We start from the raw sequence: 24,719 nt of genomic DNA, 5'->3' as shown, positions 1-24,719 counted from the left end.
CCAGCCACCTGTGCCCCCACCCGGCCCCCTGGCACAGTCCAAAAATCTTCCCATAAATCCCAAATAGGTGTGCAAGCAGGGGGCTCTAGAGAGGATAGGACAAGCCCCCCTCCTGCAGCCTGGCCCTCCCAGTACCAGGCTGGTTTCCCAGTTCGGGAGGAGAACTCAACAGCCTTCTGCTTGGGATCTAGTGAGCTCTCCCGGGCAGCCCTGGTGGCAGCACGGCGGGAAACCGGGAGCCCCCATCCCTGTTGGCCAGCCGCCCCCACAATCCTGGCCGGGATCCCTCCTCCAGCACTCCTGGAGTTGGGGCCGACAAGCAAGATCAACAATCCAGAAACTTTCAATGGATCAAGCCGACTGGAAGGGAGAGAGGAAGGGAGGGGGGTTCGGGGACGGGGACCGGGGGAGGCTCCAGGGCAGAGCTCCTGCTCTTCACTTACCATCTTGCTCACATCCATGACCGAGGCTGCGGGGCACCCCCCACCCCTTGAGATCCCGCTTCCCCCAAATGCTGCTCCCGGCTAATTCCGCCCGGATGGTGCCATGCTGCGGGGAGGGCGGCCGGCAGGGCCCCCGCGGACCGGGGAAGGCGGCGGCGGCGGCGGCAGGACCGAGGCTGGACCGGAGAAAGGAAGGGAAGGGGGAGGGGAGGCGGGGAGGGGGAGGGGGAGGGGGCCGAGCGCGGAGCCGCAGCGCGCACCGGGGGCGGGGGAGGCGCGGCTCGGCGGGCAGACTGCACGGCCGAGCCCCCTGGGGGCCGGGGAGTCCCTCGATCAGCTGGTGGCGCCGCGGTGGGGGGCGCGGGGGCGCGCGAGGATCGGGGTTGGAGGGGGGGGGGGGACGGCGGTGCGGGCAAAGGACGGATCCCCGGGGCCGGAGCCTGCGGCCCGGGCGCGCGGCGAGGGTGTGATTTGAATAACAAAAGGTCGCTTCTCCCGGAGCCCTGGCTGCGGGGATCGCCGAGCGGGGAGCGAGACAGCCAGGCCCGCCAGGAAGTGTGTTTGAGGGTGAGCGTGTTTGGGTGTGTGTATGTGCGCGCGCGCGCGCGGGTGCGCGTTTTGGTGGTGGGATCGGTGGGACTCAGGAAGTGAGCGGGGGAGGCGGCTGAAAAGGAGCGAGATGGGGGCGCAGCGAGCCGACATTCCAGTGGGGGCAGGGGGTCCGCTCGGCCCCTCCCCACTTGGCTTCCCCGCACAAAGGCGGAATTCAGAGCCAGTTTGCCTCCTGCGGCTAATCCGGAGGGGACGCCCAGATGAGTCTGGGGTCTGCAAACAGACGGGCGAATGGAAGGAAGTGGAACAGGTATCCCCGGAAGGTTCTGCGGCCCGGCTCAAGGGAGCCCGAGCCAGCCCTTCCGGGGGTGAGGGAAACTGGCTTCTCAATGCCGTCTGCCCTGAGCGCAGAGCTTTCTCTCAAGCCAGAATCGCGGAACCTTCCACTCCTTAATGCCTCGCCTGCCCTTCGCGAAACGGGAGGCAGACACTCCTCTCTGCAGGAGACACAGCTGGTGGCAGCAAAGGGCCCCTGGCAAATGCTCTTTTGGGCCACAGTCTCCAGGAAAAGCCTATGGTTTCAACACAAGCTGCTTCAAATCCTCCGATGAGCAGAGAGGTTTGGGGCACAAACCGAGTCAGCAGGGACCGGAGTCCACTTACACCAACCCTGCTTTACCCAGGTGAGGAAACTGAGACTCGCAGCAGGGGAGTGATTTCCTCCAGGTCACGCATCTGGCAAGGAATGGGGGCAGGAGAACCCCCAATTAGGACAGTGCAGCCCAAGCCAAAAAGAGCTTCCCAGGCTACCCTGAGCCCCAGCTTCTAAACCCTTTCCAATGAACAGGTGGCAGGACCCATGCACAACCCTGACCCTCTGGCCCCATACCAAGGGGCCAGGAAGGCAGCACTAGTAAGTGCCCCATCCTGGCCCCAGGGCCTGCTGGCCTGACTAGGAGGGCCCCCTCCCCTTTAAATCTGAGTTCTCAATCTGTGAAATAGGGACTGTTTCTTAGCCTGCCTCCTTAGGGGGATGTGAGAACAGCATGATATAAAAGATGTAAAAATAGAAGGAGAGGAACGGATGGGGCTTTCACTGTGGGGAGTATTTTCATTTCCTGGCTCTGGAGCTCAGTTAAGGGGCCCTCAGCTTCAGGTAATGGTTCTCTGGGCCAGGGTCTCTCTGTCGAACCCTCAGTTTGGGCTGCAGGTGAGTTTGGGGTTAATCTGCGGCCTGATGAAATGTGCCAACATCTTCTTTCTTAAAAAAAAAAAAAAAAAAAGCTTTCATATGTTTAAAAAAAATACTATGAACTCAACAGATCAAAGTCTCCTAATAGTTCCTGGCATCCTAGCTGGCAAAGCCCATTTTCTCATGAAACTGGGGATAGTGACGCCTACTTTGCACACAGGCAGTAAGGGTCAAATGAAAGAACTTTCCCAGACTTTGCCTGTAGTGGGCTGAATGGTGGTCCCCAAAGAGAAAAGGTCCTAATCCCTGGAACCTATAAATACAACCATCTGTGGCAAAGATATCACATGTGATTAAGTCTAGGATTCTGAGATGGGGCGATAGTCCTGGAATTATCTGGGTAGATCCTAGAGCAATCACATGTGTCCCTTCTAACAGGGAGATCTGACGCACAGAAAAGGCAAGGTAGCATAGCAGAGGTCAGGATGATGCGGCCACAAGCTAAGAAATGCTGGTGGCCTCCAGAAGCTTGAACAGGCAAGGCACAGGTCTCCTCCTAGAGTCTCTAGAAGGAGTATGGCCCCTGTCAACACCTTGATTTTGGCCAAAAAACACTGGTATTAGACTTCTGGCTTCCAGGGCTGGGAGAAAATAAGTTTCTGTTGTTTTAGCCACCAAGTTTATGATCCTTTGTTCCAGCAAACACGGGAAACCAATAGGCTGCCCGAGGGTCAGTGGGGACTGATACCATGGCTGCCTCCGGGCTGCCCTGCCTATAGACTTCCTCGCTGGGGAGCTGCTCACGTGACAGCAGAGGAGGCTGGCCAGGAGGTGGGGGTGGGGGGTGGGAGCGGTGGCAAATAAGCAAGTCCCCACATGCATGTATATGCATAAATGCACACGCACACACACACGCTCACACACACGCAAACAGCGTCTTTAAAGAGGCTGAGCTTCTCTGCTGTCACTAACCCATCACCCTGCCAGGCCCACTCAGCACATGAACACCTTTGGGTGCCTGCCCTTCTTCCTACCACTGCTCTTGGGCAGATGGGTTCAGACTTGGAGAAGAGGGGGAGAAGCAGGGGCCTACCTGGGGACTCCCCCCCCCCTTCTGCAGTGGTTGTGCCATGAGGAAGCCCACGAGGCTATGGGCCACCGGCTCAGGCTGGGGGAGCCTCTTTTAGTAAATTGGACAGGAAGAGAAACGGGGTTCGGATGTAAGAATGCCGAGGCCCTCGGCTGCTACTCTGTCCTTTCTCCACCAGCTCCAGGCCACTGCATCCAGTGGCCTACTGGGCATTTCCACCTATGGGGGGAGGGGGAGGGGCTCAGACCCCCAGGCATCTCACACTCAAGGAGTCTAAAGATATAGTCTTGTTTCCCCCCATCTTTTCACAGCCTGCTTCTTCTGTGTTTTCTGTCTCATCTAACGGTTCCACCTCTGCTTAGTTGCTGGAGCTAGAAACTTCGAAGTCAGCCTTATTCGTCCACTAACAACAGCCTACTCCCACCCCATGTAATCAAGATTCCACATCCATGCAGTTCTTTCTTGCAAATAGCTTCCAGTCGATGTCTTCTCTTCCAATACGGACGGCTCCTCCGCTGGCTGAGACTTTGAACAACAGCCTCCCAACTGGCCTCCCTGCCTCCAGTCTCTTCCCATCAGATTCATCTCCACACATGTAACTGCAGCTCCTCACTGGCCCACCCCAAATGGGAAAACAAAAATCCCCAAACCTTTCCATAGTTCATTTGACACTCAAGGTCCCTACTGATCTGGCCCCATCTCCATTCTACTGTATTCCCCCAGCCCCCCTCCCCCCTCCACCCCATCAAGGAGGTCCTGGCCCATCAAACCGCTCACATGTGCTCAGGATGCTCCTGGAATGCCCTTCCTACTTCTTCCACTTGGAAGATTCTTTCTCACCCTTCAGGACCCATCTCAGATGTCACCTCTGTGAAGCCATCCCAGACCCATCCACACATAGCTGGCCACTGGAGTAGGTTCCCACAACAGACAGCCCCTGTGTGTGTACAGCCTGGATCAGCCTGGGATGGGATGGTCCGTGCCCTGGGCTCTCCCTGCTCACCTGTGGGCTCCTTCAGGCACAGGCTGGGCCTTACTGGCCTTACATCCTGCCCCGCCGCCAGAATTCCATACCCACATCACCTTTGACAACGAAAAAGTATGGAATGGACCCAGGAGGCCCATGAGTCCTGGTGGAGGGTGACACCTACTGGAGAACCGCGGTTCTGCAGCCTAGCCCTACAAATCCGTCCCACACAGATGGTCTGGGCTGCCAGGCTCTGGGCTGGACCTTAGAGAGTACGTTAGAAGTGCGAGAGTCCCTTAATTCCCAGTAATGAAGTTTCGACCAAACAATCTTCCCTTAAAAAAGGGCCTTAGATAACGTATGTCACTGTGCTACCACTAACAACAAGCATACGCAGAGGGCTGTGAGGTTCACGAAATGCCCTTCTGTCCCTTCTCTCGTTGGACCCTTAAACCATCAGGTAAGGCGGATAGAGCAGGTATTACGACAACACCTATTCTGCAGGTGAGGTGTTGCAGAAGAAAGGGTGTGCCACTGATACCTGAGGAAGGCACTGAGATGGGGGGAGGGGAGGTCAAAGGTTCTTAGCTTTGCCTCAGTGTTTTAGTATTTTATAAGGAGGATGAACTGAAATATTATTACTTGCATAATAACAGTGAGTATTAAAGAAGGAAGTGTAGGCTCCAGGGCACCTGGGAGGCTCAGTCGGTTAAGCATCCGACTCTTGATTTTGTCTCACGGTTTGTCATATGATCTCATGGTTTGTGGGTTCGGGCCCCGTGTTGGGCTCTGCGCTGGCCGTGTGGAGCCTGCTTGGGATTCTCCCTCTGCCTCTCCTCCGCTCATGCTCGTTCTCTCTCAAAATAAATAAATAAACTTAAAAAAAAAAAAAGAAATGACTCACGTAGGTTTTGGTCATGAACACACAGAACAGGCCTATATATTAGAGACACCTGGCATTGTCCCAGATGTCCCACATTCTGAAACCAAAGTTAAAATAAATATCGACTGTAAGACACCAGGTGGACAGAACATGATGGCAACTTAGGCAGGGAGCTGTGGGCAATGAACGGGATTTGAGGGCATGGCCAGGAAAATCCCAGAGCCACACAGGGGGATGAGGCGAAGTCAAAGACAAGGAGAGAATGCAGATGGGGTCGCCAGGGTTAAGAAAGTGCCGGGAAGGAGAACGAACGGCTATGCAGAGACTCGAATCCCCAGCTCCCATGGTGCTGCTGAAGGTTACAAACAGGCTCCAGCTTCCATTTCAACATTTTCTTGCCAAAACCCTTCAGGTGGAACCACTGGTAAGTCTGTCTCTATCTTGACCTCCTGGAGCATACACCTCTTAGCGTACACAGAATCCTAGCTATTTGCTTTCAGGGTGTAAAATGCGTTTTCCAGGAACCCCTCAGCAGTATCCAGATACTGGTGACTGTAAAATGGGGAAGCCCCAGGCTGGCAGGGGCAGTTGGTGGCACGTAGGTTTCCCACCCAGCTGGATGTTTCCACCGAGCTCTGGATCTCTGCTTTCTGACTACTGCCCCCAGAAGCCTCATCCTTTGTGGTCTCAAAGAACCAGGTCATATTAGCGGCTCAACTCATCAGAGTCCTGGGCTCACGTCACAGCCAAGTAAGTGCTGGGTCTGCAGGAGCCGCTGTTGACAGGCCACCAATTCTCCTTCTCATCTAGACCAGCCACCTGTGTGTTGACGTTCACCAGGCGGCCCAAGCAGGGCTGGTAATCTCCCAAATCCCCATTAGGAGCTTGGAGTAGGCACGGTACCACCAAATCCTTGCAAGGGCTCTGAGCAGCCACTCAGTGAAGACTTAGGGGGCACTGGGTGGCTCAGTGAGTTAAGCATCTGACACTTGGTTTCCGCTCGGGTCATGTTCTCAGGGTTCGTGAGTTCGAGCCCCACATCAGGCTCCGTGCTGACAGTGTGGAGCCTGCTTGGGATTCTCTCTCTCTCTCTCTCTCTCTCTCTCTCTCTCTCTCTGCCCCCCACCACTCTGTGTGTGTGTCTCTATCTCAAAATAAAAAAAAACTTTAAATAAATACTTAGTTGCTGAAGTATGATCGCGATGTGTGTTGTTGAGCCTGCACTAAACTTAATAAGCGTCTGTGCAGTGCTCTGCCCGTCACAGTGCTCGAAGGAGCAAGGAACGCACCTGCCAGGCACCGGACAAGATGCTCTGCCTGTGTTGTCCTGTCTGTTCCCTGCCCCCGACACAGACGGTGGGCTACGGAGACGTCGGTGACACCCAAGGTCACACAGATGTGACTCCACAGCTCTTCTAGCGCAGACTCTCCACTCCCCCCACCCTCCACGTCCATGGCCCACCTTCCCAGGACAAACTCGCCGTGGCAAAAACGCGGATCGCTGTTCACGGACAGTCCATCAGCCATCCAGGAGTAAGGCTACGGGAGCCTCTCCATCAGCTGGGCCGTGTCTCCCCCAGGGCACTCTCTGGGTCGCAGCCGGGGATGTCAGAGCTACCCCAGGGGACCTGCAGCATAAATGAGTAATGAGATGAGGCCTGAATTGCCACTTAGTGCTAGGGGAGGTCAAGTGCTCTGCAATCATCAGGCCCCCTCTGGGACCCAGAGACACACTCAGGAGCCTGGGAGTGCAGCCTACTACAGAAGGTGCCTGGAAATGTACCCTCCTGGGCAGGGAAAGGGCCGGGGTTCTCCTAGAAGAAAGAACCAGAGGCCCGGGGCACCTCTCCCACTCTGACACCGAGTGTGCATGAACCCGTGTGGCTTAGTCCCAGTTTTATCATCCACGGACCTCAAAATCTAGAATTCTGCTTCCAGTCCTGCCTACCAGTGGCTCCCTTTAGAGCTTTGGCCGCTGCAGCACCTGAGCCATCCCAGAAATGTGTTTCTCTCCGGAGGAAGGGATACACGTAAAGGGCGGAGGAATGGGCAGATAGCAGTTTCAAAGGGACCAAACCAGCAGGGTGCCCAGAGGGTTCAGGAATTCAGTCAGGTGAACGAGATGGGCCAGGCAATGCCAGGCTGCTACCGGGCCCCCGCTGCCCGGGGCACAGGGACTGCCCCACGTACTTCCATGGGCCACTGCGCTCCGGTGGGGTCCCAGGAGAGCAGTGTGGGGACGAAGCCCTGAAGGGAGACTGGAGGCTGGGGACAATCAGGCACAGCATGCGCAGGGGGACAGGGCAGCAGGGCAGGGTGACCAGGGGTGGCAGGGCAACAAGCCAACTGTGTTCTAGATCCACGTGAAGCAGAGCCGTGTCCCCAGGCAGATACACAGGGAGGGAGAGGGAGTCCCAGCTAGAACCCAGGCTCACATGTGGGCAACAGAAAGGCAGACGGCCGCCAAGTAGTTAGAGGCAAGGACGGACTCCGGAAGTAAAGCAGGACTGAGAGCCTCCTTGCTTGTGGAGCTCAGGCTGAGGCCAGCTGGGGTACCTGGTGTGGGTGCAGGAGAGTCAAGTGGCAGAGGCTGGGCAGGGGGATGGCTCCTGTAGTCCCGGCAGATTCTCCGATGCCCATCCGGAGTGGGGCCAGGTGGTCAGGGGCTGCGGCGGGGAGCCGGGAAGACAGGAGCCAGGATTTCGGCCATGGTTTCCGGAAGGGAACAGGAGACAGACTTGCTGTAGGGACGGAGGAGGGGCAGAGGAAGATCTGACCCTGGGCACTGGGAGGAAGGGGTGCCGTTAAGAACCAGGAGGAATCAGGACAAGGGCCCTGTTTTCCAGGGAGGCAGGTGACACCCCTGGTTGTCAGTACCTCAAGTCTATGCTGCTGGTTGGCCGTGTGGTTGGCAATGGACATACTGCAGTGTGGGCCGCGAGGGCCCAGACACACAGATTTGGGAGTCACCTGTGTGTGAGTCAAGGGAGCCAGCAGGGCCATTTGGGAGACTTGCTGGGTCTCAAGGTCAAGAACCTAGCTCAGGGCAAGCCCAGGGGAAGGCAGTGGGGCTTAAAGAGGATGGGCCAAGGGGAAGTTCTGTCTTAATTTTAATTTTTTACTTAATTTTATTTTTTAAACTTTATTTATTTTGAGAGGGAGAGAGCAAGAGCGAGAGCGAGAGAGAGAGAGAGAGAGAGAGAGAGAGACTGCATGTGTGCATGAGCGGGGTTGGGGGGCAGAAAGAAGGAGAGAGAATCCCAAGCAGGCTCCACACAGAGTCCCACAAGGGGCTGGAACCCGTGAACTGTGAGATCATGACCTGAGCCGAAGTCAGACACTCAACCGACTGAGCCACCCAGGCGCCCCTATAAGGGCCATTTCTCAATGCCATCATGGAAAGCACTTTCTGAATGCTTCTGGCCGTTGAAATGTGGCCTAAATCATTCTCTATCCTCATCCACAGCACAGCAGCCCTTCACAGTACTCACCAAGCCCCTGTTTTGTAGGAAGCTCGGCCGTGCCCACCGTGCCCACCTCTGAATTCGAGAGATCAGAAGAAGCAAGGCAGAGTGTGGACGAAAAGCCAGCTTCGGCCCTCCAGCCCGGAGACACACCCACATCTCAACCACCCCGAGAGGCCTGACCCCCGCCCCAGGGGGTGCTGATGTCACTGGCGTGGGGACAGCCTGGGATCAGCATTTTAAAGCTCCCCTCAGGAGATGCTGGGGTGCAGTCAAGACTGGGAACAAGTGCACAACAGTAGCCAGTGCTCAGCTCAGCAGCGCCCTCCCCCCCACCCCTGCCCCGGCCTGTCCTGGCTCAAGCCACAGGGGACAGGAGACAAGGAAGTGCTGCACTTCCCTTACCAGTCTACACTGGGGATTTCCGAGCTCCACCTGGAATTTTCCACTCCTTGGCCAAAGGCTCAGCATATGCGAGAACGCTTTGCAGATTTCTTTTCCCTCTTTGCGCTGCCACGCCCCGGGCCCTGTTAGACACGGGTGTCCGTGGGCCCTCTCTGCACATTTCACATCACAGGAGGAGAGAGGGATTCCAGGCAGAGCCGAGCAGCGTGCAAAAGCCCTGGCACATCTCCCCCCAGCCCTGCCCTGGCACTGACATCGATACCCATTCTTCGAGATAGATTCTCCTGGGGAAGAAAAACGGCCTGGTCTTAGGATGCCGTGTTTAGCTGGTGGGTTCTGGGCAGCAAAGATCTGCTAGATTTCTAAAGCCTCTCCAGGTAGTCTGTGGGTGGCCAGCGGGGCTGAGGGGGCCCACTGAAGGCACTGAGACAGAGGGGAGCCACTCAGCCAAGTCCCTGAGTCAGCAGACGGCCTGGAAACCTCTACTCAGGGAGCCCGGGGCTCCCAGAGAGCTCTGCCCCTGCCTGCCCGGCTCCTCCCTGGAGGCGGCAATTTTGGGCACCCTCAAGTGGCCCAGCCCAGAAGCTGTCAGCCTCTCTCAGTTGCCCCTTCCCAGGAGGACAAGTCCAGGAACCTGTCTCTGCCCAGTCATCGAATAAGCAAAGACCTATCCCCGGGGTGTAGATCAGGGCAGGAGGTAGCAACCCAGAGATGTCTGTAGTGACCAAGCACTGGCATTTCCATGCTGGAGGGGGGCGGCAGCCAGGCTAATTCCATGTTATTACAGCCTTACAGGAAGCCAGCCTGGCTCAGCTGTCAACCAGCAGCAATTTATGGGCCTTGGGGGCAGAGGGAGGGAGAGGAGGGAAGAGAAAGGAAAACACAGCCCTCCACATACACCCCCCAAAAAATTGATCCTGAGTTATTTTTGGATGCTTATTCATCACACACATTTCTTTGTAAAAGCCAGGACATGGGCTCTGTACAAAAACTATTTAGCAAGAGGCAGCTCCTTACACAGGAGGTGAGGCTGGGGGCACCTGTAAGAGCTGGGCTCACAGGAGAAGGAGGGAGAGTGGGAGGGTCTTCAAGGACACCCCTCCCACACACACAGCAAAAATACCCCAGAATTTGGAAGGCAGAGTGCAGAGGCTACAGAGGAGAAGCTTTTCAGTCAAAACCCCCAAGTTCAAGTCCCCACCTCCATCTTTTTCTTGCTATTCAGCCTGGGGCAGGTCACTGGGAAAGTCAAATGAGACCCTGGGCTCGGAACCCCGGTCAGGTGTGGTCTTGTGTAGGTCACGCAACCTCTCTTTGCCTCAGTTCCCCCTTCTACAAAATGAGGCTAGTCAATGCACGTCATAGAGAAGATTCCCTGGTATATCTCATGTTACCCAACAGTTAGCTATCATTTCTATGAAAGAGCCGCACATGTGTTAATTATCACTGTTGGTAATAATGATCATCAAAAATAGAATTACACTGGGGTAGGACACAGCATGGAGATGAAAATCACCGAAGGCCTCAGGTGGGAAAGAGGCAAACTTGTATTGGCAGCCCAATGCCTGCCGAGGAAGGGTGTCCAAGAGTTTTGCCTCTGTTTAGATGTGGATGCCGTGACTTAGTTTCTCCTCCTGCAGACAGGGCAATAACCACTGTTGGGGGGCTTAGGGACCGATGTAAAAAGAAGCCCACAGGGTGGCTCCCAGCAGGTGCTCAGCACTAGGACTGACTCTGGAATTGCCCATCCTGGTGTGACGGCTTGTCCGTGTCTCACCTTCACTGGATCACAGGGAGCCCAGAGGTTTGACTAACCGACTTCCAGGGGCATCTGTGGACAAGATTAGCATTTGATGGACGGAGTAAATAAAGAAGAAGGCCCTCCACGGTGTGGTCCTTGTCCAATGTCGAGGGCCCAAAGAGAACAAAAAGGTGGAGAAAGGGAGAATTCTGTTCTTTTTTCTGCCTGATGGTTGAGCTGGGACATTGGTCTCCTACCCTTGGACTGGGATTTCCATCATGGGCTCCCTGCTTCTCGGGCCTTCAGACTCAGACCGAATTACACCACTGCCTTTCCTGGGGTCTCCAGCTTGCAAGTGGCAGCATGAGCCAATTCCTTCTAAATAAATACCTCCTTTCTCTCCCTCCCTCGCTCTCAATACATATACATACACACATACAGTGATATCAATATATCAACATATCTGTATCTGTAATGCTCTCTTTCTCTGGTTGCTCACCAAATCAGATCCAGACCCCTCTGGAATCTGCCTCTCTTTGTCAGCTGTCACCTTTCTTTGCATGGGCCACCTTTCACCTGCCCCTTTCCCAACACCCCCTGCCTCCCTGGCTGCTCCTTCTGCCCTTGACACCCCCTTTATGTGAACGCAACCCTTACTGGCTGCTCCCTTCTAGTTCCATCCAGTAAACCTTTATTAAGTGCCTGCTGTATGCATGACACCAGGCTAAGTGCTATAATGACTGAGACACATAAAGCCAGGGGCCCACCCTTCATGTCATTTCAAGACAATGTGGGGGTTACCTGCATAAGAAGATGGTGCAGGTGTCCAGGGAACACCAAGGGCAGTGGGGGAAGGGGTGTAGGAGGCTGGGGACATCTTCCTGCGGGAAGGGATAAAGGACCCTTGTGGGGGGTGGGGAAGGGACCGGGATAAGAGCTAGAATTTCCACAGCCCTCACTGCCCTGGCCCCCAGGGTCACGGTGATGTGAAGCCCACTCTGTCCTGCCTGTTTGCCTCCCTCAAGGCTGCTTCTCCTCTGAAGTCTTCCTAGGCTGAGCACCCAGCAGGCCTCAGCAGGGACTCTAGGATCAGGGTCCACTTCTGTCATAGTATCTCAGTCTTAGGTGGGGAGATGCTGGAGGCAGTGGCTTCCTTACCTCCAGACTCCCCACCTGCCACCTGAGAGATCATTCATAAACACAGGCAGGTCACCCCCTTCTTAAAAACCCAGCTCCCTATACACAGCTTTCAAGGGGCTGATCCCAAGGGCCTGCCACCCACTCCAGCCTCATCCCACATTACTCCTGCCACAGGGCCTTTGCATGAGCCAGCTCCTCTGGCTACAGGGCCACCTCTGTCCATTCTCTTTCTCTCCCCCTAGCAGACACACACACACACACACACACACACACACACACACACACACCCTCACCTATGAAGGGTCAGGCTCCCCACAGTATTTCTTGAACATCTCTAGCTCTGGTGGGATTACTTGGGCCGGTTGACCCTTTGAGGGCAGGAACCTGGGCTCCTTCCAAGTCCAGCTCAGGGCCAGGAACTCTTCCAAACTTCCAGGGAGGCTCTTGAAGCATATGCATGGGGAAAATTCTGCCACTGCTAAATACACCAACATCACGAGAGGTGGCCATCATCCTTTTAATAAATGGCAACATTATGGGGCACCTGGGTGGCTCAGCCAGTTGTGTATCCAACTTTAGTTCAAGTCATGATCTTGTGGTTGGTGGCTTCAAGCCTCGCGTCGGGCTCTGTGCTGACAGCTCAGAGCCTGGAGCCCGCTTCGGATTCTGTGTCTCCCTCTCTCTCTGCCCCTCCCCTGCTTGCGCTCTATCTCTCAAAAATAATAAATAAAAACGTTAAAAAAATTAAAAAAAATAAATAAATGGGGCTCAGTCCGTTAAGCATCCAACTGCAGCTCAGATCATAATGTCACAGCTTGTGAGTTTGAGTCCTGCATTGGACTCTGTGCTGACAGCCCAGAGCCTGGAACCTGCTTCAGAGTCTGTGTCCCCCTCTCTCTCTGTCCCTCCCCCACTTGTGCTCTCTCTCTCAAAAAATAAGTAAACATTAAAAATTGTAAATAAATGGGATCAGTATGGAGGCAGAGCTTATTAAATAATATATATGTTATTATTATTATATTATTAAGCTTATTAAATAATATACATGTTAAATAAAAAAACATGTCATTTGCATTTGTTAGAATCCATGATTTGAATAATAAAATTTAGGAAAAATAACCCTGTGACCTCATGAAGCTGGGGATTCCTGCCCCTCCCCTGGGCTGGGGTCGCCTCTGTTCTGAGAACCCCACTGGCCCACAACCATCAGACCCATACCCTACACACAGCAAGGCTCACATACACACTCGTCGTACAACCTGAGGCATCTTACTCTGTGGGCTTCAGTTTCTCGCTCCATAAAATGGGCATAAAAACACCCCTCTCAGAGCACGTGGGTGGCTCAGTCGATTGAATGTCCAACTTCAGCTCAGTTCATGACCTCACGGTTTGTGAGTTTCAGCCTGTCAGCGCAGAGCCCACTTCGGATCCTCTGTCCCCCTCTCTCTGCCCCTCCCCGGCTCATGCTCTCTCTCTCAAAAAATAAATAAAAAAAACAAAACAAAACACCCCTCTCACAAGAAGTTATGAAGGATCAAATGAAAAACAACATGAGACAAGTACCTAGAGTAAACTATGAATGCCCATGAAATTTTCTGGGCTCCAAAAAGTTCCCTGTATTGCTAATTTTATTAATAAATAACACACCTGTCCTTATGGGTATAACAGGTTTTATTTTATAGAGTCTCCTGCCAGTTCTCATCCTGCCAACCTCACCGTTCCTCCCCTCGCCCGGCCCCTAGGATCTGGCTCAACTAGCATCCTGGTAAGAGCAAGGATTCTGGCTTGACCACATATAGCCGTATGGTCTAGATAAGGACCTTACCCTCACTGTGCCTGTCTTTTGGAGATGACCTAGGGTTGTGGACAGGATTAAATGGGATGATTGATATCCAGTGCATGGGAAGTGTGCTCAGTGGCCATGAGCTCCTGGGCCACCACAGAGGCTCCTGGGGGGCAGGGCACAGTGACCACACCGGATAAGCAGACCTCTCTTTCCCTGTGGAGGCCAGGTGGGGCCAAGGTGTCACCCGACACCATTCTCAGTTAGATCTGGTGTTGCAGCGAGCCTGGTGACGGTCTCCCCTGCCCCAAGCTTCTGCAAGGAAAGGCATGGAACCCATGGCCCTCTCATTTTTCCTGGGGGTGGGGGCGACAGAGAAGGGGGCAATATATCTGGAATCTTCTCTTTCCTCCCTTCACACAGAAACCCCAAAACAGCTCCCCTCATGGAGTTTCAAGCTGTTCAACTTGGCAATTACCTGGCCCATTCTTTGTTCTTCATTTTAAAATCCATTTTCCTCCTCAAAGCTGAAGATGCTGCTTTAAGATACAAGCTCTCCCCCTGCGTTTCTTGCTGCATTTAAATTTTTTTTTTAATTTATGTTTATTTATTTTTGAGACAGAGAGAAACAGAGCATGAATGGGGTAGGAGCAGAGTGAGAGGGAGACACAGAATCTGAAGTAGGCTCCAGGCTCTGAGCCGTCAGTATGGAGCCCGACGCAGGGCTTGAGCCCACTAACCATGAGATCATGACCTGAGCTGAAGTCAGATGCTTAACCGACTGAGCCACTCAGATGCCCCTCTTGCTGTATTTTTAAAAAGTCTCGAGTTGGGGCCAAAAAGGATGAGGAGTTAGGGGCACCTGGGTGACTCAGTCGGTTAAATGTCCAACTCTCGATTTTGGCTCAGGTCATGATCTCCCGGTATGTGAGATCGAGCCCCGCATCGGGCTCTGCGCTGCCGGCGTGGAGCCTGCTTGGGATTCTGTCTGTCTGTCTCTCTCTCTCTGTACACCCCCCACCTCCCACCAACGCTCACACTCTCTCTCTCTCAAAATAAATAAATAAACATTAAAAAAAAAAAAAGGAATAGGGAGTGAGGACTCTTGGGATGCACTCTTGGACCACAATGACTGATGAGGCCACGGCTTTTTTGTCTCTTGTTTGCAGCCGAATCCCAGCATTCAGAACAGCGCCTGGCACAGAGCAGGCACTCAGGTACCAGCAGCTGAACGTATGAATGACCGCGTGCAGGAAATCACTTAACCCACGTGCCTGGCACTATTCTGAGTGGTGGGGCGCATGGGGAACTCTCATGCAGGGAATCTCTCATGCAGGCGGCTGCCTCTGGCTCTACCCAAGGGCTTTTGTGCCCGTATCTTATGTGTCAACATCCCGTGGGGTAGGCATGCAATCGCCCTTCACAGATGAGCTAAACGGGACCCAGAGAAACTAAGGGCTCATCTAAGAAACAGAAACGTCTCTTTTCAGAGTCATTCACCAAATACAGCCGCAGGCTCTTTCCACAGCATCATCCTCCCTCTTGCTGTCCCATTACACAGGGAGAAGCTCGATCACCCAGTGGTCTGCAGTTCATCTGTCCATCCGCCCACCCTGCCAGACCACCCTTCACCTGCTACCACCACGAGCCAGCTTCTGTGCTCGGCTCCAGGGGAGGGGGAGGATGTGGGGAGGGGAATGCAAAATTGGGGTAAGAGCAAAATCTAGTATCGTCTGGAGCAGTCTCAGGCAGCAGTGAAGGAGATGTAATATCTCTTCTGGGGCCCCTGTGGAGAAGAGTTTAGTGGCTCCTCAAAGAGTTAAGCATAATTATTGTATGACCCAGAGCTCCACCCCTAGTTTTGTGGCCAAGAGAACAGAAGACAGGGACTCAAACAGGTACTTGTGAGCCAATGTTCACAGCAGCATCATTCATGACAGCCGAAAGATGGAACCAGCCCAGGTGTCCGTCGACAGATGAATGGATATGCAAAAAAATGGAATATAACTCAGCTACAAAAAGAAATGAAATTCTTATACGTGATTCAGCATGGATGAATCTTGAAAACATTATGCTAAGTGAAAAAAGCCAGGCACAAAAGGACAGCTGTTGTATGGTCCCACTTACATGAAATTTCTAGAATATGCAAATTCACAAAGACAGAAGTAGACTAGATGTTACCAGGGGGTGGGGTTAGAGGGCGGGAAGGAACCATTGTGTAATGGGTGCACAGTTTGTTTGGGCTGATGAAAAATTTTGGAAACAGCGGTGATTCTTGGACATTATAGGTGTAATCAATGCCCCCAGACTGCATGCCTAAAAATGGTTAAGATGGCACATTTTATTTATATCTACTTTACCACAATTTTTTTAAATGCACACACACACACACACACACACACACACACACACACACACACACGCAAAACACAATAGCAGTAGCACAGGAGTAGACCCACAGATCAGTGAAATAGAACAGTAGGTTGGAAAACAAAGCAGACAATGCAGGGGGTCTCAGCACAACTGAAAGAGTTCTCAACCGGGCGGGGGAGGGGGTTGGAGAACCAAAAGTGAAAAAAAAGAAACTACAAACTTAGAAAAAAAATACAGAAAAAGCTGTTCTAACTTAGGCAATGAGAAGCTCTTCTCGGGCGAGATATAGAATGATGGCACCAAAGAGGAAAACATTTTTCCTGTGGCGGTATGGTCTTTGAACTGGACGGTCTGGCAGGATCTAATAGAATTTTGAGTACCCATAAATACACATATCCTCTAACCACTGGACATCTATCCCAGAGAAATGCTCCCATGAGCCATTTTCAAGGGCATTTGCCAGAGCATTGTTCCTAAGGAGAAAACGAAAACAACGCAAATGTTCCCACCACAGCAGAAGGAGGAAACAAACTAGGGTATTTTAATTATAAAAAATACTATGCTGGGGCGCGTGGGTGGCTCAGTCGGTTAAACGTCTGACCTCGGCTCAGGTCACAATCTCACGGTTTGTGGGTTCACGCCCTGCATCAGGCTCTGTGCTGATGGCTCAGAGCCTGGAGCCTGCTTCGGATTCTGTGTCTCCCTCTCTCTCTGCCCCTGCCCAACTCGCACTCTGTCTCTCAAAAATAAATAAACATTAGAAAAAAATTAAAGAAAAAGAAATAAACATTAAAAAAAAATTAAAGAAAAAGAATATGTAAGAAAAAAATACTATACTGTTGTTAAAAAGAATGGCATTGATCTAAAAAGCCTTGCAGAAGGGGGTTCCTGGGTGGCTTAGTCAGTTAAGCACCTGATTCTTGGTTTTGGCTCAGGTCATGATATCACGGTTCATGAGATTGAGCCCCATGTGGGAATCCGTTCTGAGACTTCGGAGTCTGCTTGGGATTCTCTCTTTCCCCCTCTCTCTGCCCCTCCCCTACCCTCTCTCTCTCAAAATAAATAAATAAACTTAAAAAAAAAAAAAAGAAACATGCTTATAGAAAAATCTCAAAGAAAAAGAGAAAGAAAACCCCACCCCCTCGGATCACTCCAAATGGATTTGCTGGCTGGCTTCATTTTCAAAGGATTCTGCTGTGGAATAACACCTGCCGGGCTCCAGGACGACTTTGTGTGAATCCATCTGAAGAGCTGCCAGACTTGGGATGAGGGCCTAGCATGTCCTACCCCTGCAGCTAACTCTGAGGGAAAGGAAGTCAGAAAGAGGATAGCAGGGTTGGAGTATTGGTGTTATTTGTGCATGTAGAAGGAGGTCAAGGGAGGGAAGGAGGCAGGGAAAAACCCTATAAAAAAGAGCAGGAAAGTAAGCTAAGGCAGGACAGTGTGAAGGTCAAAGGGGTCATACCAAGTGCAGTAATATTCCAATGACTGGCTACTTGTCTACAGGCAGAGGCACATCACGCATCATCAACATGTCCTCATGTGCTGCTTTAGGTCATTCTGTGTCCTCCTACTTCTGGCCAATCCCAGGGTTGAAACTGTAAATCACTCACGGAGGATACTGTGTTATGACAAACTACAGCAGTCTTGCAAATGGCTTCCCCCCAAATCCTCAGGTCTGCAAAAAATGTTTGGCTTTGGTCTCACTGGGTGTCCTAGTGTCCCCACCCACTGGTGCCCACCCCCCTCCACTTCTTCTGGCCCCTTCCCATCTGAGAAGGGAAGGGGATCCGCATCTTCTGAGCACCCACTATCACATTTCATCCCCACAATCACTGTAATTAGAAAGGTAGGCAATGTTGGGGCACCTGGGTGGCTCAGTCGGTTGGGTGTCCGACTTCGGCTCAGGTCATGATCTTGCGGTCTGTGAGTTTGAGCCCCGCGTCGGGCTCTGTGCTGACAGCTCAGAGCCTGGAGCCTGCTTCCGATTCTGTGTCTCCCTCTCTCTCTCTGCCCCTCCCCCACTCACGCTCTGTCTCTATCAAAAAATGAATAAACGTTTAAAAAAAATTTATATATATAAAAAAAGAAAGATAGGCAATGCTACTCAGCCACACGAAGAAAGAATGAAATCTTGCCATTTGTGACAACATGGATGGACCTAGAAGGTATAATGCTAAGTGAAATAAGTCAAACAGAGAAAGACAAATGCCATATGATTTCACTTGTATGTGGAGTCTAAAAAAGAAAACAAATGAGCCAAATCAGACTTTAAATAAAGAGAAGAAACTGGTGGTTGCCAGAGGGGAGGTGGGTTGGGGGATGGGAGAGATAAGCAAAGGAGATTAAGAGGTGCGAACTTCCAATTATAAAAATAAATAAGTCATGGAGATAAATAGTACAGCATAGAGAACATAGTCAATAACACTGTCATAATGCATGGTGACTACACTCGTGGTGAGCACGGGTGTATAAAACTGTCCAACCACTATGTTGTATACCTGAAACTAATGTGACATTGTATGCCAACTATACATCAATAGTAAAAAAAAAAAAAAAAATTTAATGTAAGCAATGTCAACACCCAAAAACCAAATCATCCAACTAAAAAAATGGGCAGAAGACATGAACAGACATTTCTCCAAAGAAGACATCCAGTTGGCCAACAGATACATGAAAAGATGCTCAACATCACTTATCATCAAGGAAATACAAATCAAAACCACAGCGACACATCACCTCACACCTGTCACAATGGCTAAAATAAAAAAATACAAGAAACAACAGGTGTTGGCGAGGATGTGGAGAAAAAGGGACCCTCGTGCACTGTTGGTGAGAATGCAAACTGGTGCAGCCATTGTGGAAGATGGCATGGAGGTTCCTCAAAAACTTAAAAATAGAACTACCCTATGATCCAGCAATTGTCCCACTGGATATCTACCTGGGGAAATACAGAAGCACTAATTCAAAGGGATACAGGCACCCCTATGTTTATGGCAGCATCACTTACAATAGCCAACCAATGGAAGCAGCCCAAGTGCCCATTGGTGGATGAACGGATAAAGATGTGATAATATATATATAATGGAATATTATTCAGCCATAAAAGGGAAGGAAATCTTTCCATTTGCAATGACATGGACGGAGCTGGAGAGTATAATGCTGAGTGAAATAAGTCTCTCAGAGAAAGACAAATACAAGCATGATTTCACTCGTGTGGAATTTAAGAAACAAAACAAATGAGCAAAAGAAAAAAGGCGAGAGAGAGGGTGAGAGAAACCAAGAAACAGACTCTTAACTACAGAGAACAAACTGATGGCTGCCAAAAGGGATGTGGGTGGGGAATGGGTGAAACAGGTGAAGAGGAGACTCGAGAGCACACTTCTCAGGCTGCGCACTGAACAATAGACAGGATTGTTAAATCACTATATTGTACACCCTGAAACCAACAAAACACAGGATGTCAACCACACTGGAATTAAAATTAAAAACTTAATAAAAAAAACAGATTAAAAAAATAAAAAATAAAATCAATGCAAAACTATTTTTTAAAAAGGCAAGCAATGTGCCCAAGGTCGCTCAACCAGCAAGGATCGAGGGCAAAGCCAGCATCAGAACCATCGAAAACTCATGCTCTTCCCATTGGCTGACGCTACTGGGGAAGCTCTTACTGGTACCCACTATAAGCCAGAATCTCTGTTACCTGCTCCCGGGGATGTGAAATAAGCCGAGTCCTGATCTCGAGACAGCCTGAGTGGACCGGTGAAGTGTCTAAGCTACAGTATGTGGTAAAATGACCGTAGCGCCATATTTGATGGATAAGAGAAGTATTACAGACGTTGAGAGCAAGGAGAGGACACAATAGGTCGAGATGATAAGCACAAGACCGTGAAGACAGAGAATATTTGTGGCAAGTCCAGAAAATACCAAAACCAACATGTGGTTTGTTGATCTCCTTCTAAAACCCTTTTTGTCACAGCCCGAGGAATCCCTCATGCCATTTGCCAAAGCAACAACAACAAAAGCCAACACAAAGAGCTCCCCCATCCTGAAAGCGTCAGCAGCCTCTCCCAGCCTCGTTGTTCACTGGAGGCAATGGGGAAAGTGTAAAGTAGAGAGAAGACCAAGGCAGAGCATGGGGAGAGCCTCCTTCTAGAATGGGTGGAACAGTCACTGCAGAGACCCAAGAAAGTGCAGAATTCGGGAGGGGAAGATGGGGACTCTGGACCCCCTTACAAGGGGGAGGAACTGGCTGAATCCTGCAGCTCCCTGCAGGGGAGAGGCAGGGAAGGCACGAAAGGTTGTGGCTAGGCCTCTGGTGCCATGTGGGGAGCAGCTGTGGCAGGGTAAGTCAGGCCAAAGTCAGGCTGAGCGACAGGTGCCAGGGGACATGGGGGAGGCAGGGAGGAGGCCCTCTCTTTGGAAGAGGCTGGTGGCAAAGCCACAGGAAGTTCCTAAGGGGATGGAAAAATCTCCAGAAGGCAGCGGGGTGTTTTAGGACAGGGAAGACTTGCACAGGCTCGTAGCAGAAGAGAGATTGATGGTTGAGTTAGGTCTCTGAGGTTGGGTGGGCTCAAAGGAACAGGGGGGGAGGCGAGCCACCATCAGGGGACTGGGAAGCGGGGAGAGGAAGGAGCCCATCCGACAACGTCAATGTCATGGTGGAGGAAATTAGAAATGCAGAAGATGCTTGTGTTGGAGGGTCTCCATCTTTTCAATGGAGCGAAGTTATCCCCGGAGAGGAAGGAAGAACTGAGACAGAGCGGTGTCCCAGAGGCAAAGGTGGGAGGAGAGTTTTTGGATGGTGAGGGGAGGATGGTGAGGACGGGGAGGCGGTGAGTTCCAACTCTGCTTTGAAGAGTGTAAAAGGAAAGAACGGGGGGGCCACCCTGAGGAAGAGGGTTTTAAGGCTGGGGGACACAAAGGCATGTCTCCAGGCCAAGAGGACGGGAGGGCAAATTACTGAAGACACGAGTGAGAATGGGCAAGGTTACGGGACACAGGCATGGTGGACCACAACCCCAGCAGCCTCGCCACACTGGCCACTCACACTGAGGCTTCCGCAGTGAAAACCCTCCCCCTTTTCCACATGAATTGCTGCAGAGCCACGGCCGCCCACCGAACACCTGCAGGCCTGCTGCTTCTTGGATGTAACTACAGGAACTTACACTTACCCTAACGACATTTCATAAATTGTCTAGATGCCCATCTGTTCCGGAGCAATGACCAAGAAAACACTCAGCTCGGTCCATTGGTTTGCCAAGTTCCTTTTCAGCCGCACCAGGTATGTGGCAGGCCACGGGAAGAACAAGACACAGCGTCTGCTCTCAAGAGGCTTATGGTGTAGACGGGAGGTAAGTCATAGACCCTTTTAATATAGTTTCAGCATCATGGCGAGCGCTATGAAGGAAGGAAGGGGGACATTTCCCGTTGCCCCAGAATTGGCTGCTGTGACCCAAAGCTGGGCCCCAAGGGGTGATATGTGTTCCACCTTCTACACAGTCAAGTAACTTCCAACTAGCTTCCCGGGGAGGGGGCACAGCCAGACCACCACACTGCTCAATAAACCGCTTAGGTTGTGCAGGATGCTAGGATTGCCCAGAGGAGGGGGGTATCACTTACCAGTCAGCACGGGGGCAATGATGCCTGAGCCGAGTTCTGAGAGACTTTTGGAAGTGGCCACTGTGGTGAAGCAGGGTGATGAGCATATTTCTGGAAGAAGCGGGGGTAGGTATGTGGCAGCTTGATGTCACAAGGACACAAAGTCAAATGCAGGAAAGCCGGCAGGTGAATCTGGAGAGACGGGCCATGAGGTTGATGGAGGAGAGGGCCCCGTATGATCAGACCATCCCTAACCAACCAGAAGATTCCTCACACGCTGCTCTTACCCCCAAACTATAGTAGCCGAGACTGCCTGACGGAGGGGGCAGGGGGTCGGTGCAGGGTGTCAGTCAGGTGACACGAGCAGGTCCCAGTTTTAGGCACACCGCTGACCGCCGTGTGGAGGACAGCATCCAGAATGGCCAGGGTGAAAGCACTCACCAGTGGGGAGGGTGCGGCGGTGGTCCAGGCACGGAATGCTGGGGCCTGACGCTGAGCAGCGTGGGAAGGAAACAGGGGAGAGAACACAGGTGGGACAGGCTGAGGGGGTGAAAGGCAGCAGGACACAGCACTCGACAGGGCGGGAGTGGAGCAGTGGTCGGGCAGGTTGGCTTGTAGTTTTCTGACTCAGTAGTTAACGGGGCAACTGTCCCACTAAGGCAAGATGGGGTGGGATCCAGGCACAGAGGTGGTGTCAGCTTCAGACAGGAGGAGAGATACGTTCCATTTTAACTGCAGGAGGTGGGGCAGGTGGGCTCGGGTTCAAATACATTTAGAGGCCTGGGGGTGGGGGGACAGCAGTTGCCCCTCATGACTTTGGCGTTCTAGGTGAAGTAGAAGACAAGCAAGGAAGGAGGGATGACGGTAGAGCTCTGGGGAGCAGGAAGGTTTGAAATACAGTGGTTTTCCCTCATCCACACTCCAAGACCTTATACATTCCAAGACCCCCGGGGGATGTGTGGATGCCTGGAACCGTGGAGAGTACCAAATCCCATATACAGTGTCTTTTCCTATATACACACACCTATGATCAAGTTTAATTTATAAATTAGGCACAGTAATAATAACCAATAAAATTGAACAATGGTAACAATATACTGTAAGAAAAGTTACGTGGGTGTGGTCTCTCTTTCTCCCAAAATATCTGACTGTATTGAACTCACCCTTCTTGTTTTTTTTTTTTAATGTTTATTTATTTGAGGGGGGGGAGAGAGAGAGAGAGAGAGAGAGAAAGCAAAGGGAGGGGCAGAGAGAGAGAATCCCCAGCAAGCTCCACGCTCAGTGCAGAGCACGACGTGGCACTCAATCCCATGGCCATAGTAAGATCACGACCTGAGCTGAAATCCAGAGTCAGACGCTTAACCAACTGAGCCATCCAGGCACCCCTCACCCTTCTTTGTGTAATGATGCCAGACGATAAGATGCTTACGGAACGGGATGAAATGAGGTGAATGGCTCAGGCACTGCGACCTTCTGATGCTACGTCAGAAGGAGGATCATCTGTTTTCTGACTGGTTGACTGAGGGTACCTGGAACCGCAGGAAGTGATCCGCTATCTTACGGGGAGAGGGGGCGGGGGGGGGGGTTCCCAATGCAGTCGCTGCTGAGAAAGGTGTGAGGCCACAAGAGGATCACAGAGCAACGTAGAAGGCCTTGCTGAACACGCACGCCCTTTTGTCTTTTAACTTTGTTTATGGCATCTTTTCTTGAATGAATCCTTTTAACTTTTAAACTTTCATTTTAATGTTTCTTTTTGAGAGAGAGAGGGAGAGAGACAGAGCACGAGAAGGGGAGGGGCAGAGAGACAGAGAGAGAGAGAGACAGAGACAGAGAGAGAGGGAGAATCTGAAGCAGGCTCCAGGCTCTGAGCTGTCAGCACAGAGTCTGACGCGAGACTCGAACCCACGAACTGCAAGATCATGACCTGAGCCGAAGTCGGACGCTCAACTGACTGAGCCACCCAGGCCCCCCAACCCTTTTGACTTTTATGTAGCCAAATCGACGAGCTTTTCCTTTACAGGTTTTATGGCATTCTTTAAAAAGCCTTCCCCCACATGGCAGTTTGAAAACAAAACAAAACAAAACAAAAAAGGTGGGACCATATGTGCCCATACAAACAACATCCAGGAAAAATAGATTAAGTGACGTAGCGCGGGAAGTTCACCTAGATGATAAGCTTGCATAGCCACAGACTGTCTTGGGAAGACCATGCTGTCGGGCGGCTGCCTCTGGGGAGTTCACTGGTTGGAGTAGATGTTGCAGAAAGTCACAGGGCAAGGGATAACAGGACACAGGGAAGGGGACTGAAGGCAGGGACCCCCTGGCCAATGGGAGACACAGCAGATATGTTTCTAACATGGAGAAGTTCCTGACCCCAAGATCAGAGATCACCTGGGCTCAGAGGAGAGTGTGCAGGATGGACCATTGTACTAAGGTACAAAAAGGTCAAGCAGCCTTCACAAGGGCATATAGCTAACAGGGTGTTGCATTCTGGCTCCAGGGCCTAACTAACCTTCACCACAACATCATACTAAGTGAAAACGCAGTGCACAAAACTGTTTACAGTATGAGCCCAATTCTGTAAAAGAAAACAACAAACATAAGTCCAATTGACCCCTGAACAATGAGGGGGTTAAGGGCATCAACTCCCCCGTGCATTGGAAATCCACATATACCTTTGGATTCCCCAAAAAACTTAACTGCTGATGGCCTACTGTTGACCAGAAGCCTTACCAATGACAAAACCCGTCAATTATCACATATTTTGTATGTTATGTGTATTAGATACTGTAGTCTTACAATAAAGTAAGCTAGAGGAAAGAAAGTGTTATCAAGAACCTCATAAGGAAGAGGGGCGCCTGGGTGGCTGAATGGGTTAAGCGTCCGACTTGATTTCAGCGCAGGTCGTGATCTCATGGTTGGTGGGTTTGAGCCCCAAGTTGGGCTCCGTGCACTGATTGTGGAGCCTGCTTGGGATACTCTCTCTCTCCCTCTCTCTCTGCCCTTCCCCTGCTCTCTCTCTGTCTCTAAATCAATCAATCAATCAATAAGCTAATAAAAAATTTAAGGAAACTCTTAAGGAAGA

The 24,719-nt window shown here is 51.6% G+C and overlaps 1 protein-coding gene across 2 annotated transcripts in view; it reads right to left on the bottom strand.

Annotated features, from left to right (window-relative positions):
• The window catches only part of HIP1 (huntingtin interacting protein 1), a 153,842-nt gene that overhangs the window by 83,866 nt on the left and 45,257 nt on the right, over nucleotides 1–24,719 (bottom strand). Inside the window, exon 1 of one of the 2 annotated variants that reach the window (XM_019820566.3) lies at nucleotides 444–562. The exons of the other annotated variant lie outside the window; for it this stretch is intronic. Within the exon in view, the coding sequence (XP_019676125.1) occupies nucleotides 444–461 (18 nt within the window). The 5' untranslated portion in view covers nucleotides 462–562. Of the gene's footprint in view, nucleotides 1–443; nucleotides 563–24,719 lie in introns of those variants that run through there. 2 annotated transcript variants of the gene reach the window in all.

The sequence above is a fragment of the Felis catus genome, chromosome E3, assembly GCF_018350175.1.
Source record: "Felis catus isolate Fca126 chromosome E3, F.catus_Fca126_mat1.0, whole genome shotgun sequence".
Classification (NCBI taxonomy): domain Eukaryota; kingdom Metazoa; phylum Chordata; class Mammalia; order Carnivora; family Felidae; genus Felis; species Felis catus.
The sequence above is the reverse complement of the archived record's forward strand: the minus strand, read 5'-3'. Positions and strand labels throughout refer to the sequence as shown.